This window comes from Agelaius tricolor, unplaced genomic scaffold (genome assembly GCF_023055355.1).
Source record: "Agelaius tricolor isolate 1412-34295 unplaced genomic scaffold, bAgeTri1.0.p SCAF_71, whole genome shotgun sequence".
Lineage (NCBI taxonomy): Eukaryota > Metazoa > Chordata > Aves > Passeriformes > Icteridae > Agelaius > Agelaius tricolor.
The window spans coordinates 318,744-345,991 of record NW_027269331.1 but is presented as its reverse complement, the minus strand read 5'-3'; the positions used below and the strand labels follow the sequence as shown (position 1 = coordinate 345,991).

The following is a 27,248-nucleotide window of genomic DNA, read 5'->3' as shown; positions in this document are numbered from 1 at the left end:
AAAACAGAATAAAACAAGAATCCAGGGATAAATATATGTACCAAAACAACCTGAAAATCCCCCAAAGCTGTTTCCAGACAGGGGGAAGGGGATGCTGCTGCATGCCCTCCTCCCTGTGCTGCAGAAATGATCCTGTTTGCCCTCTGGGAGACGCCCCTCCTGTGAATACAGCCCGGTAGATATGATATAGGATAGATATAAATATATAGCACAATAATTGCTGAGCAGCGACCTTAGTGCAGTGTCCAGGGTCTCAGACCCTGCCAGCAGCTGGGTCCTCCCAAAACCTACATCTCCAAGTGACCTGCAAAGAGGGGAAGGAATCATCCCGGGGAAAAGAATCTTCTCCCTGCAAAGAGGGAAAAGAATCATCCCAGCTGGAAGAGAGGAGATTGTTCAAAGAACAGCCCTTGGAGGGCATCCAGCCAAAGAAACCCCTTTGCAGCTCCCAGGGGCTCCAAGGAAAGAAGCAGGGATGACTTTTCTCCCTTTGCAGGTCATCTTTCCCCTGGTGAGAAGCACAGTCGTGTCCCGCTTTGCCGCGCTCCTCAGGAACACCAGGGTGTCCGGGATGGATCCCACCTCCTCCTCCTCCTCCTCCTCCTCCTCCTCCTCGTGTGGCACCAGGTCCCACCCTGCGGAGGGCCGTCTGTCCCTGCTCCCTGTGCTCATCCCACACCTCTGGGGCAGCGGGAGGGAGGCACCTGCCCGGCGGTGGCTCCGATGGGTTGGGATCGGGATCGTTCTCTGGAGTCGCTGGAATTCCCACTAGTGTAACCTGTATTGCAGTGCCAGCCTACTGAGTAATGCAGCTCTGGAGTTGGTATATATGTGTATGTGTGTCTGTGTGTAGATAAATCGATAGCTAGAGGAAAGCTCTGGGCTTTACAACGTCTTTGTCTCCTTCTCTGGGCTCTCTGTCATCCTCAGCTCCGGCATCTGCGCTCGGAAGATGTTCCAGTGACCTGGATCAGCAGGGACAGACAGACAGACATTAGCAGCAGCCTTGGGGCAGGTCGTGGTCAGAGCAGCTCCTCAGGGATCCCAGCCACAGGTACTGCAATTAAATTGATCCCAGCCACAGGTACTGCAATTAAAACGGGGCTCAGAGGGGCTCTCACCCTCGCAATGCAGCAACGGCACAGTCAATGGCACTTACAGTGCTTTTGGTGCAAAACACTCACTCAGTGTGAGAGGAAAAGGGGCTCAGGCTGAAACAGGGACAAACCTCCCTCTGCACCTCTTCAAAGGGTGCTCTGACGTGATGGTAGGTCCATGTCCTCCCCAGCATGTCTCGGATTTGGGCTGACTTTCTGCCTCTCAGGGGGGGAAGCATTCTATGCTTCTGTCTCAGAAAGCCAAAAATTTCAGTTTCGTGGTCATTGGACAGGGATGGTTCTTTCCTCCCCCCCATTTATATTCATTTTTCTGTACTGCCTCAGCCTTGGTTCTTCATTCAGCAACCTATGGCAGGAGAAAATCCTGCTGCAGAAGGAATCTCTCTGAATCCCCCAAGGAGCTGCAGACTCCCAGCAAATCAAATGTGGAGCTGCGAAAGCCCCCCCAAACCAGGACAAAGTGTCCCAGTCCCTCTCCTTGCTCCCCAAGGAATCCCCATGTGTGCAGGAGGTGGCTGGAGGTGCTTCCTTCCCCTCCAGGTGTTCTCTCCCCTCAGTGCAACCCCAGCAAAGATTATGCAGCCCCAGTGTCATCACCCCGGGGGTGGAGGGAATGTTTTCTGGCTGAATTAACCTTCTGCTGGGAAGAAATCGTGGGTCAGAGCTTTCCTAGAACTCGCAGCCACGGCAGCGGGATGGTTTCACAACAGGGCTCTTTGTCAGGGGAAACTGAGGCGAGGAGAAGGAGGCACGGGCCAGATACTCCACCAGGGTGTGAAGCACGGCCTGGCAGCAGGGACTGGACAATCCCCCAGGGTTTGTTTGGTCAGAAGACGCTGTCTCATAGGGACTGGGGCTGAGAACAGCCCCTGGGGCACTGGGAGTGTTGGTGTGCTCCGAGTGACCGCTAAGCCCGGGCTGCTGCACACTGCAGGCACGGCTCTGAGCCCAGCCTATCCCACTAAACCCCAGCCCAGCCGGCAGGGAGCAGCCAGGCAGTTCCCTCCACACAGGCATTCCTGCTCTTTGTCATGTTTACGCACGTCCCGGAACATCCTGAATGGTTTTAAAACATATTTCAACAGTTTAATTTTTTGCTAATCCCTTGCACCATTTTTTTCCCTCCCCCCCCCATGCTCCCAGGAGCACCAGATGGATTAGATATAAAAATCAAACAGTTTTACGGGCTCTGGAGAGGCAAAACCTCTGGATTTCACAAGAGTGCAGCCACTTTTAGAAAGCTGGCTGCCCTTTCCTATGCCATAAAGTGAAAATATGGCTGTAACCGGGAGTGTTGAGTGGGGTGTGAAGACAGGTCAGCCCCAGCACAGCCACACTTGCACAAGTGCTGTCCCCATGGCTCAGCTTCCACACCATGCTGGGATGCACACAGCCTTTTGGAAATTGGGAGCTTGTTTGGGGCAGGGAGTGCTGGAGGAGTGAGGAAAGGGGATTTTTCTCTCCCTACCTTCGTTTGTCCTGGTGATCAGCCTGAAGTTTTGTGCTTCTTGCTTGAATTCTTGCTTGCTGATCTTCTTGGTCTGGATCAGATGGAATATTCCTGCAGAGGGGGACACAGGGCATCAGATTCTGCAGTGCCCAGTTTCAGACTCACACAGGGTTGGGTTCTCTGTCCCCTCCTGACACTGCCTGCCCCAGGGCCCTGGCTTGGTGCAGGACCTGCTGCCAGAGCCTGGTGGGAGCTGGCAATGGAGCCAGGGCTGGCCAAGGGCAGGAGACATCTCATTCAAGTATCAGATTAGATATTAGGGGGAAATTCTCCCCTGTGAGGCCCTGGCACAGGTTGCCCGGAGAAGCTGTGGCTGCCACAAAAGTGGGGAAGTGCTCAAGGCCAGGTTGAAGCAACCTGGGACAGTGGCAGGTGTCCTGGCCACAGCAGGGGTGTGGAACAGGTTTGAAGCTCCCTTCCGACCCAAACCTTGCTGAGATTCTCTGGTTCTATGAAAGCAGCCACTGCTTGTTGAATCAGGATGCTTCACCATGGAGCAGGTGAAAGCAATGGGATTTTGTTGCTCCAGAAAGCATCTTGCCCTGCAGGAGTTCCAATTTCCCCTATAAAGCATAAAAGAAATGAAGGTGAGAGCCAGGGGATGCTGGGGTCCCCTCTGCTCTGCTCACTCTCAAAACACCAGTGCTCCCCTCCATGCTCAGGTGATCTCCTTTCCTGGAAGCACCAAAGGTTTCCACCTCTTGGTCAGCAGTGCTGAAAGTGCTCCAGGACAGGAAAAAACACAAGTGACCTCAGCAGGGATTGATATTTCTGCCCCTGCCAGCACTGACCCTCAGTGGAGTTGCTGACTCAGATGTCTGACCCCTGCAAGCCAGAACCTGTGTTTAGCAATGACAGTGCCCTTCCTGTGGGGTCAGGGCTTCTGGCATTCCTGCTCTCCTGCAAGGCATGACAAAGCAGGCAGGTATGCCTGGAATATCCTTCCCCACCTCTCACTCAGGAGCATCCAGCCTCTTGCTGCCAGCAGATGTGAGAGGCAACGTGGTCCCCCTTATTTGGTTAAGAGACTTTCCCTGATTCCCAGCAGCAATTACACATGAAAAGGGTATGTAATGAAGGGGAACTGCCTCACAAGCCATATAAATGAGATGTTATCAACTGTGGAAAATCAGTACAGGAAGTCAAAGGCAGAGAGAGAAATGGATGGATTTTTGCACTGTTACTTAGTCCGTTCAGTGGGTTGGGTAAAGAAGTCCTACCAGTAACAAAAGAAGACACTGGATGGAGATAATAAAACTGTTACTGACGCAAGAAAGGCACAAGTGTTCAATAAATTCTTCTGGTCTATAATTAGAAAGGAGCAGGAGGGTGTGCTTACAGTCCCGGGGCTGATGAAGCACTTTCCAGCACATTAGTAACCAAGAGGATATTTTAAACAAGAGCTACAAGAGATAAACATCTTTTAATCAACCGACCTAGATGATGCTCTGATGCTCCCCAAGAGCTCTCAGAGAGCTGGCTGGGACCTTTGGCCCCCAGGAGGGTCATTCCCAACATCCCAGGAGCTGGGAGCAGCAGAGGAAGGTGGCAGGAACCAGGACAGCACACGTTAAGGACAGTCCCCCAGTGGAGAGGCAGGATGGATGGAGCTGGCACAGGGCAGTGCCATTTCCTGGCACACACGTCCCATCCAACAGGCAGGAGCACTCCTGGCAGCCCTTGGGATGGAGCGAGCTGCTGGGGCACTGCTCTTGGTGCTTTAAAGGGGATTTGTGAGAAAGATGGGCATGGACAGAGAGGACAACAGGTCAAAAACATCAGATTTCCAAAATGGCTGGTGATGTTCAGACCCCTAAAAAGGTGGGGAAGCCCGCACTGCAGCTCTCCTGGAGGCCATCTGTGTGCCACCAGCCAGCTGGGTAAAACCTTTGGCTGGAGTTGGCGCTGCTTTCTCCTCCAACTCCTGCTCTGTGGAGGAAACCGTCCCAGCCCAGAAATAGATGAGGCCACGTAGGTATCATGAGCCCATACAAAGGCAATGGACCAGGTCCAGGTGTGACTTGCAGGCTCTTTGCTCCACACACGCTGCTCTGTTGGTGGAGCCATGGCCCACGGAGAGGTGGAATCCATATGTGAGTGAGCTCATGCTCTTTCCCAACAACAACACTGCGCTGTGCCAAGCAAAAGAGCTGTGTTGGCCTCGGGGACAAGGGCCTCCCCTGTCCCTGGCTGGCAGGGCTGGGGAGCTCCATGCAGACGGGAGCTGCTGGCCTTGGAAGGTGCCGGCAGGGTTTGGGTGCTGCCCCTGCCAAGGAGCCGGGGGAGGAAGCGGCGGGGCCCCGAGCTGTCCTCAGCCACAAGGTGCCATTGTGAGGGAGGCCCTGCTGGGGAGGGGCAGCACGGGCAGCTGGGAGCGTGGCAGGGGCAGGATGGGAACGCGGTGGCACCAGGGCTCCATCTCTGGGTGAATGCCTCAGGTGCTGTCCAGCCGTGCCCGAGGTCTCCCCAGGGAGTGATGTGAAACACGGGCACGCCAGGAGACCAGGATGGCTGCACAAGTCCAGCAGAGGCAGGGCAAGGGTCACTGCATCCACAGGAAAGGTACAACCCACCTGAAGCACTCAAATTCTTTGGGGTAGAGTGTGTCCAGTGGAAACTCAGGAATGGGGCACTGAGATGCTTCCCTGAGCCTCAGAGAGACACAGCACAAATATCTACTGCACCAGGTGTCCCCAGACTCCTCCCATCCACAGGAGCTGAAGGTGTGGGGAAAGAGCAAGAGATTGGAGCCTTTTGACAGCGTGTTTGCTGTGCCTTGACCTCTGGAGCACACACCAACAGCAAGGAGCATCCAAAGCCCCCCACCCAAAAAGTGGGCTGAGGACAATTGGTCCCCCTTGTGTGCACCTTTCAAACTGTAGTTGGACTGGGGTGTTAAAAGAAGAGTGAAAGCAAAACCACAGAGCCACCAGAACAATTCCTTGGTTTGTTTTCCACATGCATTTGGCACGGCAGCAGGGAGGTCTGGAGGAGCAGCCCCCGGGCCCTTGCCTTGTTTGTGCTGTGCCCCCAGATGGTGTTGCAGCTCGTGGTGAGGATAGGATAGTGGGGCCAGAAGTGGTTTCCAGCCCTGGTCTACATGGAATGCAGGGAAAGGGTGTGAGATGGGGGAGTCAGGAAAGCCAGCCTGCTGTCAGCAGGTTTTGATCCACCACGCAAAGGGTGGAGCGCCGCCAGAAAAGCCAGAAAAACCGAACAAAGCTTGGAAAGCATCAGGTTTCCACACACACCTCCCGCTCTGCTGGCCGCTTTCACAATGGTGCTCACCTTTAATCAGCTTCCAGTTGTAGATTTCCACCTCCTCTGCCAGCTCCCTCTCGATGGCCACGGTCCTGAGGACGTCCTTGGAGGGCTCGGAGCGCGGCGGCACGAAGGCATACACCAGGACACGGCTGGGGCCGCTGCCACACCGGGCGCTGCCCACCTCGTCCGTGGGTCTGACCCTGCTTTCTGAGCACAAACAGGGACACAGATCATTACAGGGGGCCAAGAAGGACCTATCCCAGCAGCCAGGTCATGGAAAAGGCATCTCGTTGGCTTCGGTGCCACGGGGCACAGTCCCACGATCCGAGCCCCGGCCCCGGGAGCAGCAGCAAAGGAGAGGCTGATAAAGGAGCTGTGGACCTCCTCATTCCCATGTTTTTCATTACCCATGACCCCAGCAGCCTCTGTGCCAGCAGGGATGGGGAAGGGGGGTTTTGTCCATCTGGATCCCCCATACTCCCTGCAGCGACCTCGATGCCACCACGGCCACAAAGCAGGGGCTGGATTCCCCACTTCCCATCTCGCTCCTGCTGGGGAGGAACATCAGAGGAGCCAAGGGATGGGCCCATAGCAGGGGAGCCTGGGCAATGTGCCCAGCTCAGCCCCTCAGGTGGGCTCAGCACCAGCCCCAGCACCCTCCCCACACGGGGTGCCACCACAGGGACATCCACCCTGGGTCCTACGTGACTTTTCCAGCATTCTTGGTAAAGAAGAGATGCTCATTTTCCCTTCTTTTTTTTTTTTTTCTTTTTTTTTTTCTTTTTTTTTTAATGTATCTGGAGTAATTAAGAATGCCCTGTGGTTTTGGAAGGAGATTTATTGCCTTTGGTTGTGGTCCTTGGAGCGCAGAGGAGCCCAGCTCTGCTGAATTTAGCCTTGTTCTCCCAGTCAGTTTGGATGCTGAAGCTTTTCACACTACTCGAAAGAAAGTTTGGCTATAAATAGATGCCTGGGGTTTATTTTAGCAAGACAGTTATTTTAGGCCTGATTCTGCTCTCCCCCAGGCTTTCTGGGGTGCTCCTGAGCTCTTCTTCTCTGAGATGGAAATCCCAGTTTAAAGGGAAGCAAAGCTTTTCAGCAGGCAGAGGACAGGAGCTCAGCTCTGCAGCTCAGCATGAGGAAGAGGAGGGTGAGCACAGCCCAGCACCCTCACCTGTCCCAGGGCCTTCACCCTCCCCTGCTCCAGGGCATTCCCAGTTGTTCAAGCTGGAAAAGCCCTTTGAGATCATGGAGTCCCTGATTAAAGCCCCACCTTCCCAGCAGGAAAGGAACCCCTGGAATTGAATGGGAATTTAACATCCAAGGAGCTTTCCACCCCCACAGCATCAGGAGGAGGAGCAGGGACGCTGAGGTGGTGGTCACCAGCTCTGCCCACAGCAGTGTCCCCCCATCCACACATCACATCACAGCAATTGCCAGGGTCAGGATCCCTTTGGAAAAATCACTTGGCATTCCTAAGTTAGTGGCACAAAGGAGGAAGATAAGGACTGCCACAGAAAGCGCCTGGAAAAGGACCTGGGCAAAGCCTGCAGGCAGTGAAGGAAAGGGCAAGGATGTAGCCTGGCTGAGCAGTGTGTGTGTGATCACTGTCTGTGAGAGCTGGAAGGCAGGAGCACAACCATTCTGGCTGCATCAGGGAGGCTAATTGGAAATAAAGTGAAGTCTGAGCAGCAGACAGGAGACCCAAGCAGGGAAAGTTGTCGGATTTAAACCAGAGAGACCCACTGGAGTGGGAATGCAAGACTGAAAGGGCTCTGCTCAGTCATCACATCCCATTCCCACCAGGCACCACATCGTAAATCCTGCTCATAAACATATCAAAAACCTTATTAAAACAAGCTGAGCTTCTGCCCTTCGCTCCCCTGAGGAGGCCATCCCAGAACCTCTCCACTCAGGGGCTGGAAAACTTTGGAAATCTCAGCTCAGATGACTTTGCAGCCATTCCAAAACGTGGCAGTGCCCTTTGCTTGTTCTCCTGGGTGAGAAGCCCCTGGGAGATGTGGATCAGAACCTGGTGCCCCTCCAGGCAGGCCCAAAGACACCCAGGTACCTTTAGCCTCCCTGGGCAAGCAGTGGGTGCTCCATCAGCTGAACATCTCCTGATAAATGCCAGCACAGAGAGGTGTCACCCACAAAACATCAAAACATCCTCCAGTGGGAGCAGCGGGAGCTGTCACACCCTGACACATCTGTGCCAGGCCTGTGGCTCAAGGCAAACAGCTTTCCAAAGACCAGGGAGCTGGGAGACCCAAAGCACACTGAACAGAAAGGGAAAAGAGGTCTTCTCCACCATGGATCACAGAGTCATTAAATTTGGAAAAGACTTTGGAGATCATCAAGTCCAACTGCTCCCCCAGCACTGCCAGGGCACCGCTGGCCCATGTCCCCAAGTGTCACAGAGCTTTTAAGTCTCTCTGGGGATGGGGATTCACCACTGCCCTGGACAGCTGTGCCAGGGCTGGGCAACCTTTTGGGGAAGAAATTGTCTCTAAAATCCAATCCAAGCCTCTCCTGAGGCCGTTCCCTCTGCTCCTGTCCCTGTTCCCTGGAGCACAGCCCGATCCCCTGGCTGTGCCCTCCTGGCAGGAGCTGTGCAGAGCCACAAGGGCCCCCTGAGCCTCCTTTGCTCCAGGCTGAGCCCCTTCCCAGCTCCCTCAGCCTCTCCTGGGGCTCCAGCCCCTTTCCATGTCCCAGCTCCAGCCCAGTTTTACCTGGAGCACCCTAAAACCTCTGTGTTCAAGCTCCCCTCCCAGAGATGGGGGTTCCAGTTCCCACAAACCATGAGTGCCACAGACAGCCCCTCTCCTGGGAAGTGCCCTCGCCCCTCCCTTCACACCTACACCTCAGCTGGCACGATTGAACCCTGGTTTTTGTGGACACGCAGACTGTGTGTCCTCTCCTCTGAAAGCTCCTTCCATCCGAGCACTCTCGGTCTGGAGCACAACTCCAGACCTCATCCTCCCAACAGATGAGGACAGGTGACCTTGTCGGGGTCCTGGGGATCCTCCTTACCCTGGGAAAGTCCTGCTGCCCTCCAACCCAGCTGGACCTGTCTGCTGTGAATTCCAGCCACCAGCAACCTGAACCCCTACATCTCTCTCAGCCTGAGGCTTTAATCCAAGGTTGGGGAAGGAGCCGGGAGGCAGCCGCAGGAGCAGGCAGGGTCCCACCTACCTGGACATTCTTTGCAGCATTTCCCATCTACTTTTTCAGGGTGCTGACAGGGGTACTCCTTGGGGCAGGTGACCTTGTGGCAGTCCTGGACGCCGTCCCTGCAGGTGCAGAGGATGCAGGGCAGCAGGCCGTAGAGCCGGAACACAGGGTGCCACACCTCCCCGTGCGAGTAGGTCTTCCCATTGTACACGCAGGCTGCAGGAGAGACACACAAAAGAGCTGTCTGTGCACATAAATCCTCCTCCTCCTCCTCCTCTTCGTCAGCCCGAGGCTCCGAGCAGGCCTTGGAGCATGGAGGACATGGCTGCTCCTGCTGCATGGAGGAGCCAGCTCCTCTGGCAGCGTGGGACACCACAGAAGGTGGGATGGGACCAAAGGTGCCACAGGGACCCAGCAGGTGCCACCCAGCAGGTGCCGTGGGGCAGAGGGAGCAGCACCAGGGGATGGCTGTGCCGGGTGTGACCGCCCTGCAGGGACAGGGGACCTCACCTGCCTGCCACCCTCTGGAGCCCAGGGTCCCTCCAGGCTGTGGCAGGGATGAAGCACAGTGAAGAGTGCCACCTGCTGACTCCTGCACGGAAATTTCTGGAGGTCCCACAGTTTCCTCCAGGCCTTCATCTCCAAGGCGCCTTCCGGAAGCACAATAGTGGGAGAGCGGCCAAGAGGAGAAAGGAGCTGTTCTTCCCCCCTCTGGATCAAGGGGCTTGGCTCCTCACCTTACTTCCCTACTCTGCTCCAGGAGGAACACCTGGGGCAGCCCTGGGTCAGAGCCAGCCCTGGCACAAGGAGGAACATCCTGTCTTTGTGTGCCACTCTCCTGGAAGGTCCATGTGGAGTCTTCCAGCTGAGCTCCTTCCTTCCCAAGTCCCAGATCTCCAAACCATTCCAAGGACCAGCCTTCTCCCAACCCACTTTGGAGAGTGGCAGTCAGGAGACTGTGGGCAGGAGGACTGAGACACCTTGAGGCTGGCTGTGGAGCAGTGGGCAGAAGGACTTGCTGGTGGAAACCTGCCACTGAGCCAGATCCCCCAAGAATTCCAAGCTCTGGAGAAGCCACGTTAAGTCCCTGCCTGGCCCCTCCATCCCTTACCTTTCTTGTGCTTCTCTTTCAAGACGATCTTCACAGTGGTGCCGCCTGCTCCCTTGGGTTTGAAGCTTCTGGGAATTAGCTCCAGGGAAGAGCTGAGGGCCGTGGACACGGTGGCTCCGGGGGCCTTCCTGCCCACCACCTCTCCCAAGCACTGGTCCTGGGAATGTCTCTGTGAGCAGCCAGGGAACAAAGGGGATTCAGGCTCCAGCAGTTGAGTTGTTCTCATTCCAAATCATGCTGGAAAAATCCATGCAGTGTCCTGCACACCTTCCCTCAGGAGTGCAAGGGGCAGAGACCACAGGGGTAAGCAATGGCCCACAAGCCTTACAAATCAGAGAAATATTAAGGCTGGAAAATTCCTCTGAGATCATGGAGCCCAACCATTCCCCCAGCACTGCCAAGGCCACCATTATCCCATGTCCCCAGGTGCCACATCCACACAGCTTTTAATTCCCTCCGGGGATGGGGATGCCAGGCAGCTGTGCCAGGGCTGGACAAACTTTTGAGGGAAGAAACTTCCCCAGTATCCAACCTGAAGCTCCCCTGGCCCAGCCTGAGGCCATTCCCTCTCCTCCTGTCCCTGTTCCCCCCTGGCTGTCCCCTCCTGTCAGGAGCTGTGCAGAGCCACAAGGTCCCTCCTGAGCCTCCTTTTCTACAGGCTGAGCCCCTTCCCAGCTCCCTCAGCCTCTCTTGTGCTCCAGCCCCTTCCCCACGTTGCTGCTGCCACCACCCAGGGGGTGCTGAGCAGTGCCCGTGCCCCACCCTGGTGTCCTCCTCGTGTGGGGCAGCACCTTTCCCTACCCAGGCTCAACCCAATGCCCCCAGAGAAGCGTGTGAGCTCCTGCATCCCTCAAACACACGGGGAAATGGGCTGGTCCTTCCTAGGTGGGAAAGGGAGGGCTGGCATCTGTGTGGCTCAGACAGGATCAGGAAGGTGAGGATGGGGCAGATCCTGCTCTCTCACCTGGTAGGCACCAGGGGAGCCAGAGTGGGGCTGCCAGCCAGCAGGGCTGAAACACCAGGAACACCCCAGGAACATCCCAGGAACGTCCCAGGCTTCCAGGAGCAGAGTGCTGGGACAAGACACGCAGCACAAAGGGTCCCCTTGTGTCTATTTTGGAGGTTTTATAGGTGCTGGAGGAGTATGGAAAAGGGCAGAGCCAGGAGCAGAGTGACCTAATCCCACAGAGCTGGCATGGGCAGCCCAGCTCCGAAATGTGGCCCTGAAGGAACCCAGGAGCCAAGGAGTCACTTTTTCCTTGCTGGGGCTGCTGATACAAACAGCCTGGGGAGGCAGGGTGGTGGCCTGAGCTCTCACCTAGGCTGCTATCTCCCACTAGACTCAATTTCATAGCACAATTCACCTGCACATCAGGTGCCCATGGTTCTGCTGGGCAAGGGTCTGGGTGTCCTCCTAGAGCTGCTGGGCACTGTGCAAGGATCTCAGCGGATCTCACTGTGCCAGGGCATTCTGTGAGCTGCTCAGGGGGCTGTGCTGGAAGCAAGGGGCTTTAAAATGCAAAAGTCACGTACAACACCTCTGTTTAACTGCAGGGGCTCCTCTTCCGTGGGCTTCTCAAAGGAGCCATCTGCAAGGGAAAAACATTGTCCTGGAGGATGCTGTGGGCTGAATGGAGCTTTGCTCTCTGTGGCTGAAAGCAGCTCTCCTCCACGTGCTGGCCAGCCTGGCACTCTGGAGAGACAGGAGCCTTGCACATGCAATTCCTGTTACCCAAGGAAAACCCAAGCCTTGCACATGCAATTCATGTTACCCAAGGAAAACCCCAGCCTTGCACATGCAATTCATGTTATCCAAGGAAAACCCAAGACTTGCACATGCAATTCATGTTACCCAAGGAAAACCCAAGCCTTGCACATGCAATTCATGTTACCCAAGGAAAACCCCAGCCTTGCACATGCAATTCCTATTATCCAAGGAAAATCCTTATGCTTCCTGGTGCAACCAAGAGATAGCAAGCAGCCTGATTTACAGCCCAGGCTTCCAAGCTCCTGCCAGAGTGGCTGAGATGGCTCCTGCTGCCAGCTGGAGTGTGCCAGCCCTCACTCCCAGCCCCGTTACCTTTGCAGACCTGGCAGCAGGAATCTGGCACGCTGAAGGGAGAGGAGCACAGCAGCTCGGGGCAGGTCACCAAGCCACAGTAAATCTGGCCTTCCTAGGAGGGCAGGAGGGAGAAACATGCTGTCAGCCTTATGAAGGGCTGTATGTGCCCCACATAGGTCCCTTCTCACCCAAACCATTCCAGGATTTTATGAGTCCATGACCAAAAGCCCCCTGGTAATCCATCCTGCAATGCCACCAATCATCCTTGCAGTGCCACCAATCATCCAGCACCTGCTGGCAGCTGGAGTCTGTCCCTGCTGCGCTGTCTGTCCGTCCTGTAGGGCTGTGTCCTCTGTTCCATGGATAGCACACTGCTCTTCCCCAAAAAGGGCAGGCACCATCAGTGCTGCCAGGCTGGAACAGCCCCCACACACCTCTCAGCTCTGCAGAACAGCCCCCAGGAAGATTTTCTTGGCATCTGCCAGGAAAAGGACCCAGAGGAGAGGGGTGGAAGTGGGAAGCAGGATTCTGAGCCCAGATTCAGGTCCACACCAAAGCTCTGACCTCCCTCTCTCTTGGTTAATTCCACAGCACCAGGGCCAAGCACACAGAGATGCAGGGATAGGCCAAGTGGATCATTTGGAAAATACCATTGCTGCAGGTGATTCAAGCTGAAAACCACAGGCTGAGGCCAGCCTTGACCTTTGTGCATCCCAGTGCCACCTCAGGCAGTGGATCTGCACCAGTTTGTGGCAGGAATAAGTTTTTGCTACTTTTCCAAAGGGTAAAAAAGGATGCTCAGCAGCCAGAGCTCGACAGCAAGGTCATCTCCCTGCAGCAATTCTCTCTGGGGTATCCTATCCACAAGTCAAGCAAGACCAAGAGGTCAGCCAAGGATATCCTTAGAAAACCAAACCACAGCTGCTTCTCCTCCCATCAGGAAGCCAAACTGCTGTGCGAGGAGCATGAAGGGGATGAGGGGAGTTTGGTGGGTGACAGCATCTGGCAGATCCTGCTCTGCACCTGGGGAATCCACACCTGCCTCTCCCTTCCTCCTCCTCCTCCTCCTCCTGCCCAGCAGCTCGCAGCAGTGCCCTGCCCCAAGAGCCAGTGCCCCAAAAAGCAGGATTTATCCCAGGGGCTCTGCTCTCGGGGCAGTTCCCAAAGAGGGTTAGACCAGCTGTTCACGCAGCTGTTCCAGCAGCTGACAGCATCGGACACAGCCCGGGGACATCCCCCCAGTGAAGGCTCCACAGCCAGCCCTTTATTTTCCCCTTTGTACCCGAGGCACTGCCCTGACAAATGCACGGAGTGACACCCGGAGGGACAAGGGGCCCACGGGTTCCTGGGGACAGTGGCACAGGCAGCTGGATCGGAGAGCTCTTTCAGGTGTCTCACATCACCTAGCTGGGGTTCTTACAAGAGGAACCAGCCTCCTCAAAGGCTGCATCACTGCCACACATCAGTCACTCCTCTTGCCACCCCAGAGCTACCAGAGCAGCCATTCCAGCACCACAGGCAGTGGCTGGACAGGTTACAGCCGATGCAGCCCCTGTGGGTGATGACAGAGGGAGGTGCTCTAGGGGCTCTTTTGCCCCTTCTTGATGTGCTGGCACCAAAGAGGGGGCACAGGGTGCCGCAGCGAGGGCTGTGAGCCCCGGAGGAGGATGAGGAGGATGAGATGAGGCTTACGGAGCAGCTGCACTGCACACACTGGTTGGGCTGGCGGCCGGGGAACAGCTCGCTGCCGCTGAACATCTCTCCCTGCTGGAACGTGGTCCCGTTGTAGCGGCACGACCTGGCGGGCGCCCGCAGCCCGGACGGGGACGGGGGCTCTGCAAAAGGGCAGGGGAAAGGAGCAGGGTCACAGCCAGCACACCCCAAAGGGACCCTTCACACCCCACCGGCACCCTCAAGTGTCAGAGCAATGCGTGGCTGAAGGGTCTGAAAGGTTTTTGAGGATGCCCTGACTGCCCTGAGCTCAGCACACGGGGAAAACCTGGAAGCCTGACCTCACAAAGCTCTTAACAAAATCCTTGGGTTTTCCCCTCCCCTGGTTGTAACCATCACCAGATTCAGATGGAGTCGGGTAAAAAGGGATTGTCTCATGGGCAACTAGCAAAAAAAAGAAAATTAATGAGGTTTTTTCCTATTTTTTTCTCTAGTTTCTCAAATCACTGGTGGTTTCTGACTAGCTCTGCCAGCACTCAGGTAGGGAAAGTTTTGGGACTAAATCTTGAGGTGACGTCTTTATTCTCACCATATTGAGGTGAAATTAGGCAATCACTAATGGTAAGGCAGAAAAAGTTTTGGGGCTAAAACTTGAGCTAGTCTCCAGTGCAGAGAAGGTAGTTGTTAAAAAACTGTAATTTTTTTTCCCTAAAAATTTTTCTAAATTTTTTTTTTTTTAAGTCCAAGTCACTCAGCTGGCAAACGATCAGAACAAATTGCCAGCTCCTGTTTTGGCCCAGAAGTGTGAACTGACATTTTGTCCCTACACAGCTCTTGGGATGGGGGGCGAGGGAAGAAGGTGATCTGGCAGAGAGCCCTTTTCCATCGAAATGGGATTTTTGGAGGGACAAAGCAGCCAGGGCTGGGTGTCACCGCCCTGTGGGAGCGTGGCCACCCTGTCCCCCTGCCCCGAGGGATGCCCACGCACCGGGACAGCGCGGGCAGCACTGCTGGGGCTCCGTGACGGGGCTGGCACACGGCAGCGCCGGGCACTGGATCCGGGAGCACCTGATGCTGGTGTTCTGCGGACAGACAGACAGACAGACAGACGGGGGTTGGTTAGTTCACAGGGAATGTTCAGCCCACGGTTCAGCCCTGCAGGAGGTGGGACACGCTGTCACAAATCGTGTACCACAAATTGTGCAGGCTGTGGCTTATCAGGGATGGCTCCAGGCCTGCCTTGGTCCCTCACCCATCACCCCAGAGCAGCCCTCGGCCGCCTCCACCCTCAGCCCACCAGGGCTCCAGAACCACGGAATCACAGAACGGTTCAGCTGTGAAGGAGCCTTCGAGGTCTTGTTCCACCTCCTGTTGTGAGCAGGGGCACCTTCCACCATCCCAGTGTGCTCCAGCCTGGCCTGGAACACCCCCAGGGATCCAGGGGCCGCCACGGCACCTGTGCCAGGGCACCTGCGCCAGGGCCTGCCACCCTCACAGGGAACAGCTTCTTGTGAGCATATCAGTCTAAATCCCCTCTCTGCTAGTTTAGAACCCTTCCCAGGCCCATCATTATCTGCCTGACTAAAAAAATAACTCTTCTGATCAAATGAGACAGCGGGACCCATCTGCTTCAAAGCTGCCACGCAAAGCCCCAGTGCAGCAGCAGCAGCAGCACCATTATCAGCAACATCATCATTATTATTAGCATTACCATTAGCAGCAGCATTATTAGCTTCTTTATTATTAGCATTATAGTAGAAAATTCTGAGACCTTTTTTCTACTTGCCACATCGGCAGGCTTGTTTGCCTGTGCTATCTTCCTGCTTAGTAAAAACATCTTCTTGTTTGAAATAAATTTATCCTTTGCTCTAAGTCATAAAAACCCTTTCTAAGTTACAAATCCTTTGCCTTCTTGGTTATCCAGTAAGACTGGCTCAGCAATTCTTTTCCTCTATATCAAAACTTACTTCCATCTCTATTCCTTCACCAGACTCTACATTTAAAAATCTTTCTGCCAAGCATATGTATCTGTGAGACTTTCTTGTCAAACTTTCATCCTTCCCAACAAGCATCATCATTATTATTATTATTATTATTATTATTATTATTATTATCATTGGTGGTGGTGGTGGTGGTGGTGGTGGTGTTAGCAGCAGTATTAGCAGCAGAATTAGCATTAGCAGCAGCATTAGCAGTAGCAATAGGAGCATTCTCAGCAACATTATTATTATATCATTATTATTAGCATTAGCATTAGCATTAGCATTAGCAGCATTAGCAGCAACATTATTATTATTATCATTATCAGTATTATTATTATTAGCAACATTAGCATCATTATTATCAGCGTTATTGTTCATGCTATTATTATTGTTATTATTGTTGTTATTGTTATTAGCAGCATTATTATTATCAGCATTATTGTTATTATTAGCATTACTGTTAATATTGTTGTTGGGTATTGTTATTATTATTATTAGCAGCATTAACAGCATTAGCAGCATTAGCAGCAACATTATTATTATTATCATTATCAGTATTATTATTGTTATTATTAGCAGCATTAGCATCATTATTATCAGCATTATTGTTCATGTTATTATTGTTATTATTGTCATTGTTATTAGCAGTATTATTATTATTATTATTATCAGCATTATTGTTATTATTAGCATTACTGTTAATATTGTTGTTGGGTATTATTATTATGATTATTATCAGCATTAGCAGCAACATTATTATTATTGTTATTATTGTTATTATTATTATCAGCATTAGCATCATTATTATTATTAGCATTATTGTTAGCATTATTGTTAGCATTATTATTATCAGCATTATGGTTAGCATTATTGTTAGCATTATTATCATCAGCATTATGGTTAGCATTATTGTTAGCATTATTATTATTACTATCAGCATTATGGTTAGCATTATTGTCAGCATTATTATTATCATCATCAGCATTATGGTTGTGCTTGTGGTTAGTGCCATTACTGTTGCTTTTATCACGGTTATGGTTATCGGCGCGCCGAGCAGCCCGACGGGCAGCGCTGGGAGCGCTGGCGGTGGCTGCCGGCCGCGGGCCCGGACGTGCCTCGGCGCAGCTGCAGCGGATGCAGTACATCAGCCCCTGCGGCTCCAGGTACGGGTGCCAGCTCTCCCCCGGGCTGTACTTCTTGCCGTTGAAGTCGCAGAACGCCTCCGGCCCTGCAAGCAACCGGGAGAGGCCAGGTGAGAACGCTCCTGTTCCTGTGTGAGAGCAAGGACGGCCTGCACCCCGTTCCCCACATCCCACCCACCAAACCCCGATTTTGGTTTTGTTCCCCCCCAGTTTTATTTTATTTTCATGCATTTTTTTACCCTGGGACCCATCTGACCCGAATGGCAGCCCCTCTGAGCAAACTGGACTCCCTTTGCAAGAAAGGGACAGAATGCGTGGGTTTGAGGCAGGACATAGAGTTTTCACTCTGAAACAGAAATGCTCACTGCAAGATGGATCCACAAAGGTCTCTATAGGTCCTCTCTTTGGCTTTGAGCCTCTCCTGGATGGCTTTAGGCACCTGATTCCCCAAGCTGCACCTGCACAGGTGGTGAGCACCAGCTGTACAGGCTGGCTGGGCCAGGCACAGCACATGTTGGGGTTTGCAGTGGCTTTGGGGGTTTCCAGAGGGACAGGCAGAGGTGTTCTCCTTCCTTTTCCCTGATCAGGGCTTCACATTGTCCCCATAGCTCTTGAGAGTCAGCAACTCCCTGCTCCTGGCCACGAGCTTACAGCAAACTACACAGAACTGGTGAGCATGTGGCTTGAGTATGAGGAAACCCAGAGGAGAGAGAAAAAACCAAACCAAACCAAACCAAAACAAAATACAAAAAAAAATCTAAACAAAAAAAAATCATGGTTTTGCAAAAGGGTGAGAAAATGACTTCATCTCTCCCTGCTTGCAGCATCCCCATGAATTATGCTGAGGGTGAAGAAATGGAGCTGCCTTGGTGTGACGCTCAGCTCGCAGCTCCCATGCCAGTTGGCTGCTTCCTGCAAGCATTTAATCACAAGTGGAGCCCTGGTTTGGGTCCAGCCCTCGAAAGCAGCCTGATTCATGTCTGCAGAGGGCCTGCTGGTAGAATTAAAGCTGACTGGCAGGGCTGGGCAGCAGGAGACACTTATTGGCATCTCTGCAGTGCTGGGGTTTTGGCAAGAGGTGCCAGCGTCCTTGGGCAGGAGCAGGATGGGGATGGATGATGGATGGATGGATGGATGGATGGATGGATGGATGGATGGATGAGGCTTAAAAGCTGGAGGCTCTGGACCATTTTTTTCCCATGCCAGGCTAATAATTTCATGTTCAGAGGTCAAACTCTGGACATCATCCTAGTTCGCTTGGATGGAGTGAAAAGCCATTTGTGGCAGTGGATTCCTCCCGTGCTGGTCAGCAAGGTGAGCTCGCTTGCTGCACCTTCAGCAGCAGCACACTCAGAAAAGTCCTGTGGGTTTACTTCTCACTGGACCTAGGGCAGGTCAGGAAGCTGTGGGGTAGCACCTTGTTGGTGGCTGGTGTCCGGAGCTGTTGAGGTGCATCCCGAGGAGATGCTCGCCCTTCTCGTGGTGTGAGAGGTGCAGCCAGGGTGGGTTTCTCCACACCCTTCAGTTTGTCACCCTGGACTGGTGTCTCTGGAGCACCTTGTGAAGATGCTGCTCGGAGCTTCTGCCACAGCCTCTGGTGAGGTTTCAATTTCCTGGTAGCTGGAAAGCTTCCCACAATACCTGTCCTGATGGCCCTTCCCACCCGAGCCACGTGGGGTTCTGTCATTTTGGGAGTGTTCTGAGCACTTTGATGGCTCAACAGGAGGCTGTGGGGTCTTGCTCATCTCCCCCCACTCCTCCTCTGCCGTTCCATCCCGAGGCTGGTCCTGCATCCCCCGATGGCACCTTGGGAGCTGTCCCTGGAGCAGGGCTCTCAGCTCCCAGAGCTTCTCTGGAGGTCACACACCTGCCAGCCAGGGCCGTGCTGGGCACCAGGGAGGCAGCTCGTGCAAAGCAGTTTTTAAGAGCAGCCATAAATAAAGTGTAAAGAGCACTGTCTGGTACACAGAGTCCAGGCGCTCCTGTGACAGCCTTGTATTTATGAAGGGCTTAAAATGCAGCTTTGCTGAGAAGGGACTGGCTAAAACACACAGGGCCCCTGACATGGGGCATCCTAAAGACTCTGCTCACATCCACATCAATTCCTGCACACTCGCCTCGCTCGGCTCTGGGCTGGAAATGCCTTCTTGGCACTTTGGGAGCCTGGAGAACTCTGTAGCTCTGAAAATGCAGCCTCAGGAAGCATCTCTGAGCTCTCCAGAGTGGAGAAGCCAGGCAGACAGGGTCCTGCTCCTTCCCAAGAGAATGCTCTGTTACCTATAGCAGGGTGTGCAGCCTCTCCCTTACCATGGGTAGCACTCACTTCCCATCCTGGTCCTTCCCATCTTGGAGCACCCTTCATCCCTGTTGGATCCAAACTTTTGGGACAGAGGGATCCCAGGAGCCCCCTTGTCTCCAGCAACCATGTTAAAAACAAATGAAGCAGCAGCTTCCAAGCTCCTGGGGAAATCCACTGCCCCGTGCTCTGCAGAGATGCTGGTGTCTAAATGCCTCCAGCCAAAAAAAAAACATCCTTGTGCTCACCCACTGCCCCTGAATCACTCAGAATGCAGCTCATTCGTCCCAGTAACCTGTGCCTCTGATACTTCTCTTCAGCTGGAGTGCAAATCCCCTAAAATAGCCTGTTTCTGTGGGCAAATTCTTCTTTCCTGACTTGCCTTCGAGCCCGGCCATTTCTGCTCCTCACCTATTTTTAGCCACGACTCTGTAGGTCCCTTGGCTGATGAGCCTGCTTGTAACTAATTTATTCCTGTCTTCACTCTCCCTGCACACCAGCCCTGAGGAGAGGGGGAGCCTGCAGAGGTGGGCACTGAGAGAAGCCCACGATTTGGTGATGACTCCACGATCTGGTGATGACTCTGCCACCCGAACCAGCCTGCCCATGACCTCGGGGTGAGTCCTGGCCGAGCCCTCCTCGCGGTGAGATGAGCCCTGTGGCAAAGCTGGAGTGTTCCAGAGCTGGGACGCTGCTCCAGCCCTGCTCCAATCCCACAGCCACCAGCTCTCCATCAACGTTCCAGTCCTGCAAGCAGCCCTCCCAGAGCAGGCAAACCCTTCCTGCCCCCACCCAGCGCAGTTTATGCCCAGCTTAGGGGCTGTTAGTGCCTGCAAAGAGCAAACTCCTCACCTCAGACCTGCCTCACCTCCTGGATGTGCTCCCTGCCCTTCCCAGCCCTGCCCTGGCAGCCCGGCAGGGGCAGGGACCCGCACCCACACCCTGCTCCAGGGGCAGGTGCTGTGTGCTGGGTTTGGATGAGCCCAGGGAAGGGAGAGGAGCTGAATTCACCCGGAGTTTGCTCCCCAGGGCTTTGCACAGCCCCGTCCATGCCCCCAGCACACCCCACGGTCGGGATGATGATCCAGGGCTCACATTTTGGGCCCTCACGCCAGGAGGATGGTTATTTGAGTGCCTAATGCACTGCTGGCAGCAGGCACGCTGTAAATCACCCTGACACAGCCACCGGCAGGCTCCGCTGGGATTCCAGGAGATTAGAGGGGGGAATAACTGCAGGGACACAGCAGGTCCTGCTCCAGTGTGCCTGGAGCCCTGGTGGCTCTGCGATGTCACCCAGCATCCAGTGGGAGCTTTGCCCAAGCCAAGCCCACCTCCCGGCCCAATTAACACATCCAGCACCCTCCAAAACTCCTGAGCAGCTCTGGCCAAGTCCTTTGAGCCTTTCCGTGGAAGTGCCAAACCTCCCTTCCTTATCCCAGCCCTTCCGTGCCTCTGCAGGGAGCAAAAGTGGGAGATCCTGCGGGATGGACAAGGGAGGGACAAGGGATGGATCGGGAGGAGAGCCCCCAGCTTTGTTTGGGGCGGGAGAGGCGTTGTCGCTGTCCCGTCCCCCCTCGGGAGGAGAGGGCAGATGCCCTCGGGCAGGGTGGGATCCGTGCAGAGCAAGGTCTGTCAGACAGCCTCTGCCCTGTGGCATCCCCAGCCCATGGAGGGGGTCCCGGCCCTTCCTCCGGCCGCTGCCGGCCCCCGGCGCCCCCAGCCCCCTCACCAGCCCCGCAGAGCGGCCGGGGACAGCACGGGCACCGGGGACACCGCCATGCGCGTCCCCAGCCGGGCAGGACAGCAAACCCGGCCGGCTGCACGTCCCGGGACATGCCGGGGCCATCCGGCACCGCCGTGCTCGGACACCTCCCCGTGCCCTCGGCCAAGCGCCCCGCAAACTCCCGGGGAGCCCGGCGCCGGGGAAACTGAGGCACGGAGGGAAGCAGCGCCGCGGGACAAGCGCGGGTAAGACTTACGAGCCCGGGCTCGGCTCTCGGAGGCGAAGAGGAGCAGGAGGCACCGGAGCAGGAAGGCGAGGGGACCCGCCCCGGGAAGCATCGCAGCCCGCTGCTGGTGCCCTGCGGCTCCGCTCCCGGTGCCCGGGGCGCGCTGCCCGGTGATGGCCCGGTGATGTCGCGGGGTCTGCGCTGAGGGCTTCGCTGCCGCTGCCGCTGCCCGGCGGTGCCGGTGCCCGGGGATGCCGGAGCCGGGGCTGTCGGTGCCCGGAGGTGTCGGTGCCCGGGGAAGCCGGTTCCCAGGGATGACTGTCGGTGCCCGGCGGTGCCGGTGCCCGGGGCTGTCGGTGCCCGGGGAAGCCGGTGCCGGCAGAGCTCCGGTGCCGGTGTCAGGGCTGTCGGTGCCCGGCGGTGCCGGTGCCCGGGGCTGCGGGTGCCCGGAGGTCGCGGTGCCGGTGCCGGCGGTGCCGGTGCCCGGGGGTGCCGGTGCCGGTGCCCGGCGGGGCTCGTCTCGCTCCGATCAAAGGCGCCTCCTTTAGGGAGAGCCGAGGAGTTGTTTGTTGGTATTAAAGGCGGAGATCGAAGCGGGAGGGGGGATCCGCAGGGTGGGTATTTTATAATTTTTTTTATTATTGTTATATTCCCACTTTTTTGGGGGGGTGTTTTAGGAAATTCCTCGGCGGCGGGAGGGAGGAGGGAGGGCGGCGGGCGGGGAGGTGGTGCGGGAGCCGCAGGGTTAACCCCTGCAGCCCTGCAGCCCGGCCGGGGCTCTGCCGAGCCGGACCGCGCCCTGGGGGCTACGGACAAGAGGTGACATCGATGGGGTACATCATTAATGGGGTACCTCGTTAATGGGGTACGTCATTGATGGGGTACGTCATTGATGGGGTACATCGTTAATGGGGCACATCATTGATGGGGTACATCATTAATAGGATACCTCGTTAATGGGGTACGTCATTAATGGGGTACGTCATTGATGGGGTACATCGTTAATGGGGCACATCGTTAATGGGGTACATCGTTAATGGGGTACATCGGGCACATTGTTAATGGGGTACATCGTTAATGGGGTACATTGTTAATGGGGTACGTCATTGATGGGGTACATCGTTAATGGGGTATGTCGTTGATGGGGTATGTCATTAATGGGGCACATCGTTAATGGGGTACATCATTGACGGGGTACATCATTAATGGGGTACATCGTTAATGGGGTATGTGTTTAATGGGGTACGTCATTGATGGGGTACATCATTAATGGGGCACATCGTTAATGGGGTACATCATAACTGGGGCCAATCACCTCCCCAAAGGAGCCCCAGCTGTGCCCCTTCTCCCTGTCCAACACCACCTGGACACTGGGCAATCCCTCAGCTCCATAAAGCTCTTTAAATGCCCAGTGCAGCCCCTGCCTTCAGGAACCCCCGGCCCCAGACCCTCCTCCCAGCACCCCAGCAGTGCTCCCAGCCTGCTGCCATCCATCTCCGCAGGATGGGCATGAAACACCATCTCTTGGAACAGCACTGCTCATGCTGTCATCCCTGGAGAAGCCACCTGGCCTCCACACAACACTGCTCCTATTCCTGCTGCTCCCCAGGTCCTGCACACAGTGGCCCAGCTCGGGCTGGCAGCCCTTCTCTGCCTGTCTGTGGGCTCAGCTCTCTGCTCTCCAGAGCCTCCTGGAGAAGCTGGGCAGCATGGATGCTCCTTCAGCAGCACTGGATGCTCCCTGGGCAGCACTGGATGCTCCTTCGGCAGCACTGGATGCTCCTTCAGCAGCATGGATGCTCCTTCAGCAGCATGGATGCTCCTTCAGCAGCACTGGATGCTCCTTCAGCAGCATGGATGCTCCCTGGGCAGCACTGGATGCTCCTTCGGCAGCACTGGATGCTCCCTGGGCAGCACTGGATGCTCCCTCAGCAGCACTGGATGCTCCTTCAGCAGCTGTGTCCCCTCAGCCAGGCCACTTCCAGAATAAGCCAGGGTCACCAGTTTGTTATGAAGGTGAATTTCTGCCGCTTCCCCAGACCAGATTTTGTGTGGTTTTCCACCCATTCCTCCTGTTCCACCCTCACACCTTGCAGGGTGCTCAGAGCAAGACACTTCATCAGCACATGAAATCCAGGATTTAATAATAAACACCTTCCACCACTGGGAAGGCTTGGATGGAGCTCCCACACCTTGCAGGGTTCCTGGGTTTCTTCTTTGCAAACACCTACATATCTGCAACACCAGGTCTCTCTCTTCCCGTTATCTCCTTCAGCTTTCTCACAGCACCAGGAAGGAGCTGTCATCACCTGAGATCCCTCTGGTGACAGGAGATCTCCTCCATCAGCCAAATTGTTCATTTTGTTCTCTAATCCAAGCTCAGGATTGGGCTTTCCAGGCTGTGAGATGCCTGTGCCTGCTGCCATCCCACTCTGTGCCCAGAGCCCTTATCCTGGTCACACCAACCACTAGGCCCATTCCTGGCAGAGATTGAAGAAATCAAGGGCAGTTTCTGCAGAAAAAAAACCTCTTCTTTCCATCCATCTCCTGATTTTGTCTCACTCTACCCCAGGCGCCAGCACATGCCCCATGCTTGTAGGTGCCTGTTCCTGGAGCTGCATGCGAGGGAAATCTTTGGAATAAGAGAACTTTTAATATCCCTCTAAATCACCAGCTTTGTTATTTTCTCTTTAAGCTGCAAGCAAAAGAAATCAAGACCCATTTCTGTGCCCACGTGGGCTGGACATATATTCTGGGGAGAAAATGGGAAGCACTGAAAGCCATTGGTGAAAGCAGGTGAATCTTCAGCCCACCCTGACTCTGCCCCCAGGGATGCCTGTGACCCTCTGAGAGCACAGCCCAGTGTGCAGAGCAGGAGACAGGGCTGAGGCATTGCAGGGAGGGCCACAATCTGTTCTTGACTAGCTCCAACCACCATTTCACTGCCCTCCCCTGGGAATGGCCAGGGGATTCTGCTGAAGGACCAGGAATTCCTGGGATACAGGAGCCCAGAATCCAGGGACACTCTGCACATCAGCTGGCACCAGAGAGCACAAGCTGTGCTGTCCCATTCCAGGGCCAGCCACAAATGGGAATTCTTCTCACAAGGAAGAATTTCTTGCCTATGTCCATGCCTACCCTCTGGCAGTGGGAGCCATTCCCTGTGTGCTGTCCCTCCAGGCCTTGTCCCCAGTCCCTCTGCAGCTCTCCTGGAGCCCCTTCAGGCCCTGCAAGGGCTCTGAGCTCTCCCTGGAGCCTTCTCCTCTCCAGGTGAGCACCCCCAGCTCTCCCAGCCTGGCTCCAGCCCTGGAGCAGCCCTGGAGCCTCCTCTGGGCTCTCTCCAGCAGCTCCAGGTGCTGCTGCTGCTGTTGGACCCAGAGATTAAAATTATCAGCACCTAAAGCCACTTGCCCTTTTTCATTGCTCCACTCATTCCCAGCTCTCTGCAAGTCTTTTGTAGCAATGCCCCTCTGTTTTCCCCTCATGCCCGGATGGAGATGTTTAGAGGGGTTTGGGTGAACAGCAGGCTCCCTCCAGCTCCCACCAGGAAAGGCTGGGACCTCCTGTCCCAGCTCTTCCCTTGCACAGGGCTGGCTTGAAAAGCCCATTTGTAGCACAGGGCTGTGGGCAAGTTATGAAAGTGCTGAGAAAAACGGGGACACAAAGTCCAAGTCAATGGAGTTATTTTGTGGCTCTGCAGCAACAGCAGCAGCTGAATTCAGGACTGTAGATCCTGGCCCTACATCAGGGCTAAAACTTATGGCAAAGTTCAGGCAGGTCCCAAGTGCAGACCCAGGAAATAAAGGCCAGCCTTGTCAGGAGCAAGGTGCTGTGTTACATCTCTGTTGGGTCTCATAAAGAATACATTCACCCCTTGGCAAAACCAAGGCTCTTTATCTTCATCTGTGGAGGAATCTGTCTGACAGCTCAACACTGCCAACACCAATCCATCTGTGATCATGAACCAGGCTCCAAAAACCATGGTGCTGGCCTGCAAATAATAACACATGGCTGTGCTCTGTTTGTCTTCTGGTTCCTGGGTCTTCAGGTCAAACTCACTTCATGTTCTATGGGCAATCAAGAGGACAAGACAATTCTCTTTTTTTTTTTTTTTTTTTTTTTTTAATGAGAATGAAAACAGAATCTGGTGGTATTTGGAGCCACGAGCTGTGGCATGAGAGAGACCCTGGGGCAAACCATGACAGCCAGGTGGGAGCTGTGGGCAGCAGGAGGGCAGAGGGGGCTGCCTGAAGCACAGGAGGGATTCCTGCTCCAATTCCACAGTCTTCCTCCACTGTGACCATGTCCTTTATCTCTGGCCTGCATTTGGGGAGGAGTCACTGCATCCCACATCAGGCTGCCACAAGTCCAAGCTGTGTCAGATGGGCTTTAAATTGAATCATTTTCTCTGCCATATTCCACAGGGTAGAGCTAAATCGAGCAAAGCCCACATTTTCCTTCTACCACACCTTCACACAAGTTCCATCCTAAGCCTGAAGCCTCATGGGTTTCCTCTCCTCACCTGGGGATTCAAAAACTAAAGGATTAGTGGGATATGGAGAAGGAATTGTTCCCAGTGAGGGTGCCCAGAGCAGCTGTGGCTGGCCCTGGATCCCTGGAATGTCCAAGGCCAGGCTGGATGGGCTTGGAGCAGCCTGGGACCGTGGAAGGTGTCCCTGCCTACCTCAAGGAATGAGGTGAGTTTGATGTCCCTTCCAAGCCAGTCCAGCCCAGGATTCCCTGCTCCCATCCTCTGGGTGACCAATGCTGGTGACAGCTCCTCAGGGAGGTCTCCTGAAGGTGGCTGTGCTTGGGGATGCTCATCAGAGGGTTTCCCAAGGAGTTCCTTCCAATGTGTGACACTCCCCCGTGTCTGGGAGCTGGTGGGCTCCAAGCAGCTCTAGAGCCACACCTTTGGCAGGGTTTAAGGTTTAAGCCACTGACTGGTGAGGCTTAAGAAGGTAATTTACCAATGGCAGCACCTGGTCCAACCTGGAAAGGGAAACCTGGTCCCTTTTTCAGAGTCTGAGCATGTTTCCAAGCACAAACCCAAATAAATATCTGTAATCTGTGTGCAAACCACTGGCACAGAGAAGAGGACAGTGGTAGGAGATCCTCCTCCAGGGACAGAGATCAGCAACCAAGCAAGAGGCAGGGGGCAGAAAGGCTGGATAAAGCAAGGGGGAAGGACAGAGAGGGAAAATGGGAGAGCACAGTGTGTATGCACCGTGACCTGTCCCACCTGCACCCCGTGGAAGGTGGGCAAGAGAAACGGCGGTGCCAGAGCCCTGCCAGCTCCTCGGGAGAGGTGAGCAGCAGGGAAACGCTCCCAGCAGGCTGGGCAAGGCTGAGCTCTTGGCTGGGGACGGCAGGGTTTGAGGCTGGAGCCTTGCACGGGCTTAGGATTCCCTCTGCAGGCCAGCCCCGAGCTCGGCACATCCCGAGCTGCAGAGCCACGGAGGGGTTCGGGCTGAAGGGACCTCAGGGCCCCACCAGTGCCACCCCTGCCGTGGCAGGGACACCTCCACTGGCCCAGGTGTTCCAGGTCCTGTCCAGCCTGGCCTGGGACCCTTCCAGGGATCCAGGGGCAGCCACAGCTCCCCTGGGCACCCTGGGCCATCTCTTTATGGCTCTTGTTGTCAAATATTCCTTCCCAGTGTTCCGTTTAACCCTGCCCTCTGGCCGTGTAAAACCGCTGCCCCTCGAGGGGGTTTGGGTCGGAGGACACGCTGGAGACACAGAAACCAAGGCTGGATGTGCAGGAGCAATTTGGGAGCGCAGCTGGCAGAGATCCCTTCCCAAATCCCAGAGCCTGGGACTCTGCAGAGCCCTGCACAGCTCCTTGTCCTGCAGGTGGCCTTGGTGGGGAGGTGTCCCCTGGTCCCACGTTCTCTGTCCTTCCCTGAGGGCTCCCCAGTGCCCAGCTCCTGGTCCAGGCTGATCCTGGGAGCAGCAGCTCTGTTGGGAAC

General features: G+C 55.0%; 3 protein-coding genes across 5 annotated transcripts in view; 1 reads left to right on the top strand and 2 right to left on the bottom strand.

The window, feature by feature from the left end:
• Positions 1-16,224, top strand: part of POLD3 (DNA polymerase delta 3, accessory subunit) — a 50,412-nt gene extending 34,188 nt beyond the window's left edge. Inside the window, exons 13-14 of one of the 2 annotated variants that reach the window (XM_071417869.1) lie at positions 931-1,054; positions 1,085-16,224. In XM_071417869.1, the coding sequence (XP_071273970.1) occupies positions 931-1,054; positions 1,085-1,215 (255 nt within the window). In that variant the 3' untranslated portion in view covers positions 1,216-16,224. Of the gene's footprint in view, positions 1-930 lie in introns of both variants that reach the window. The other variant, XM_071417867.1, reaches the window with a different exon arrangement.
• Positions 1-27,248, bottom strand: part of LOC139585286 (uncharacterized) — a 445,268-nt gene that overhangs the window by 309,377 nt on the left and 108,643 nt on the right. The gene's annotated exons all lie outside the window — the stretch shown is intronic.
• On the bottom strand, positions 623-21,518 carry CHRDL2 (chordin like 2). The gene is made up of 11 exons (XM_071417880.1): positions 21,310-21,518; positions 17,008-17,120; positions 14,899-14,992; positions 13,932-14,074; positions 12,258-12,351; positions 11,711-11,766; positions 10,178-10,346; positions 9,088-9,282; positions 5,917-6,099; positions 2,587-2,679; positions 623-965 (listed from the first exon to the last, which is right to left on the bottom strand). Exons 1-11 carry the CDS (start codon positions 21,389-21,391, stop codon positions 886-888), a joined length of 1,302 nt encoding a protein of 433 aa, XP_071273981.1. The 5' UTR covers positions 21,392-21,518; the 3' UTR covers positions 623-885.

Bases quoted from the DNA above. Each gene is read 5' to 3' on its own strand.
- CHRDL2 (XM_071417880.1), bottom strand. From the start codon at position 21,391: ATGCTTCCCGGGGCGGGTCCCCTCGCCTTCCTGCTCCGGTGCCTCCTG. The intron at 17,121-21,309 runs GTAAGTCTTACC...GGTTGCTTGCAG, and splicing joins CGAGAGCCGAGCCCGGGCTC to GGCCGGAGGCGTTCTGCGAC. The intron at 9,283-10,177 runs GTAAGGGATGGA...TCTCTCCTGCAG, and splicing joins GAAAGAGAAGCACAAGAAAG to CCTGCGTGTACAATGGGAAG.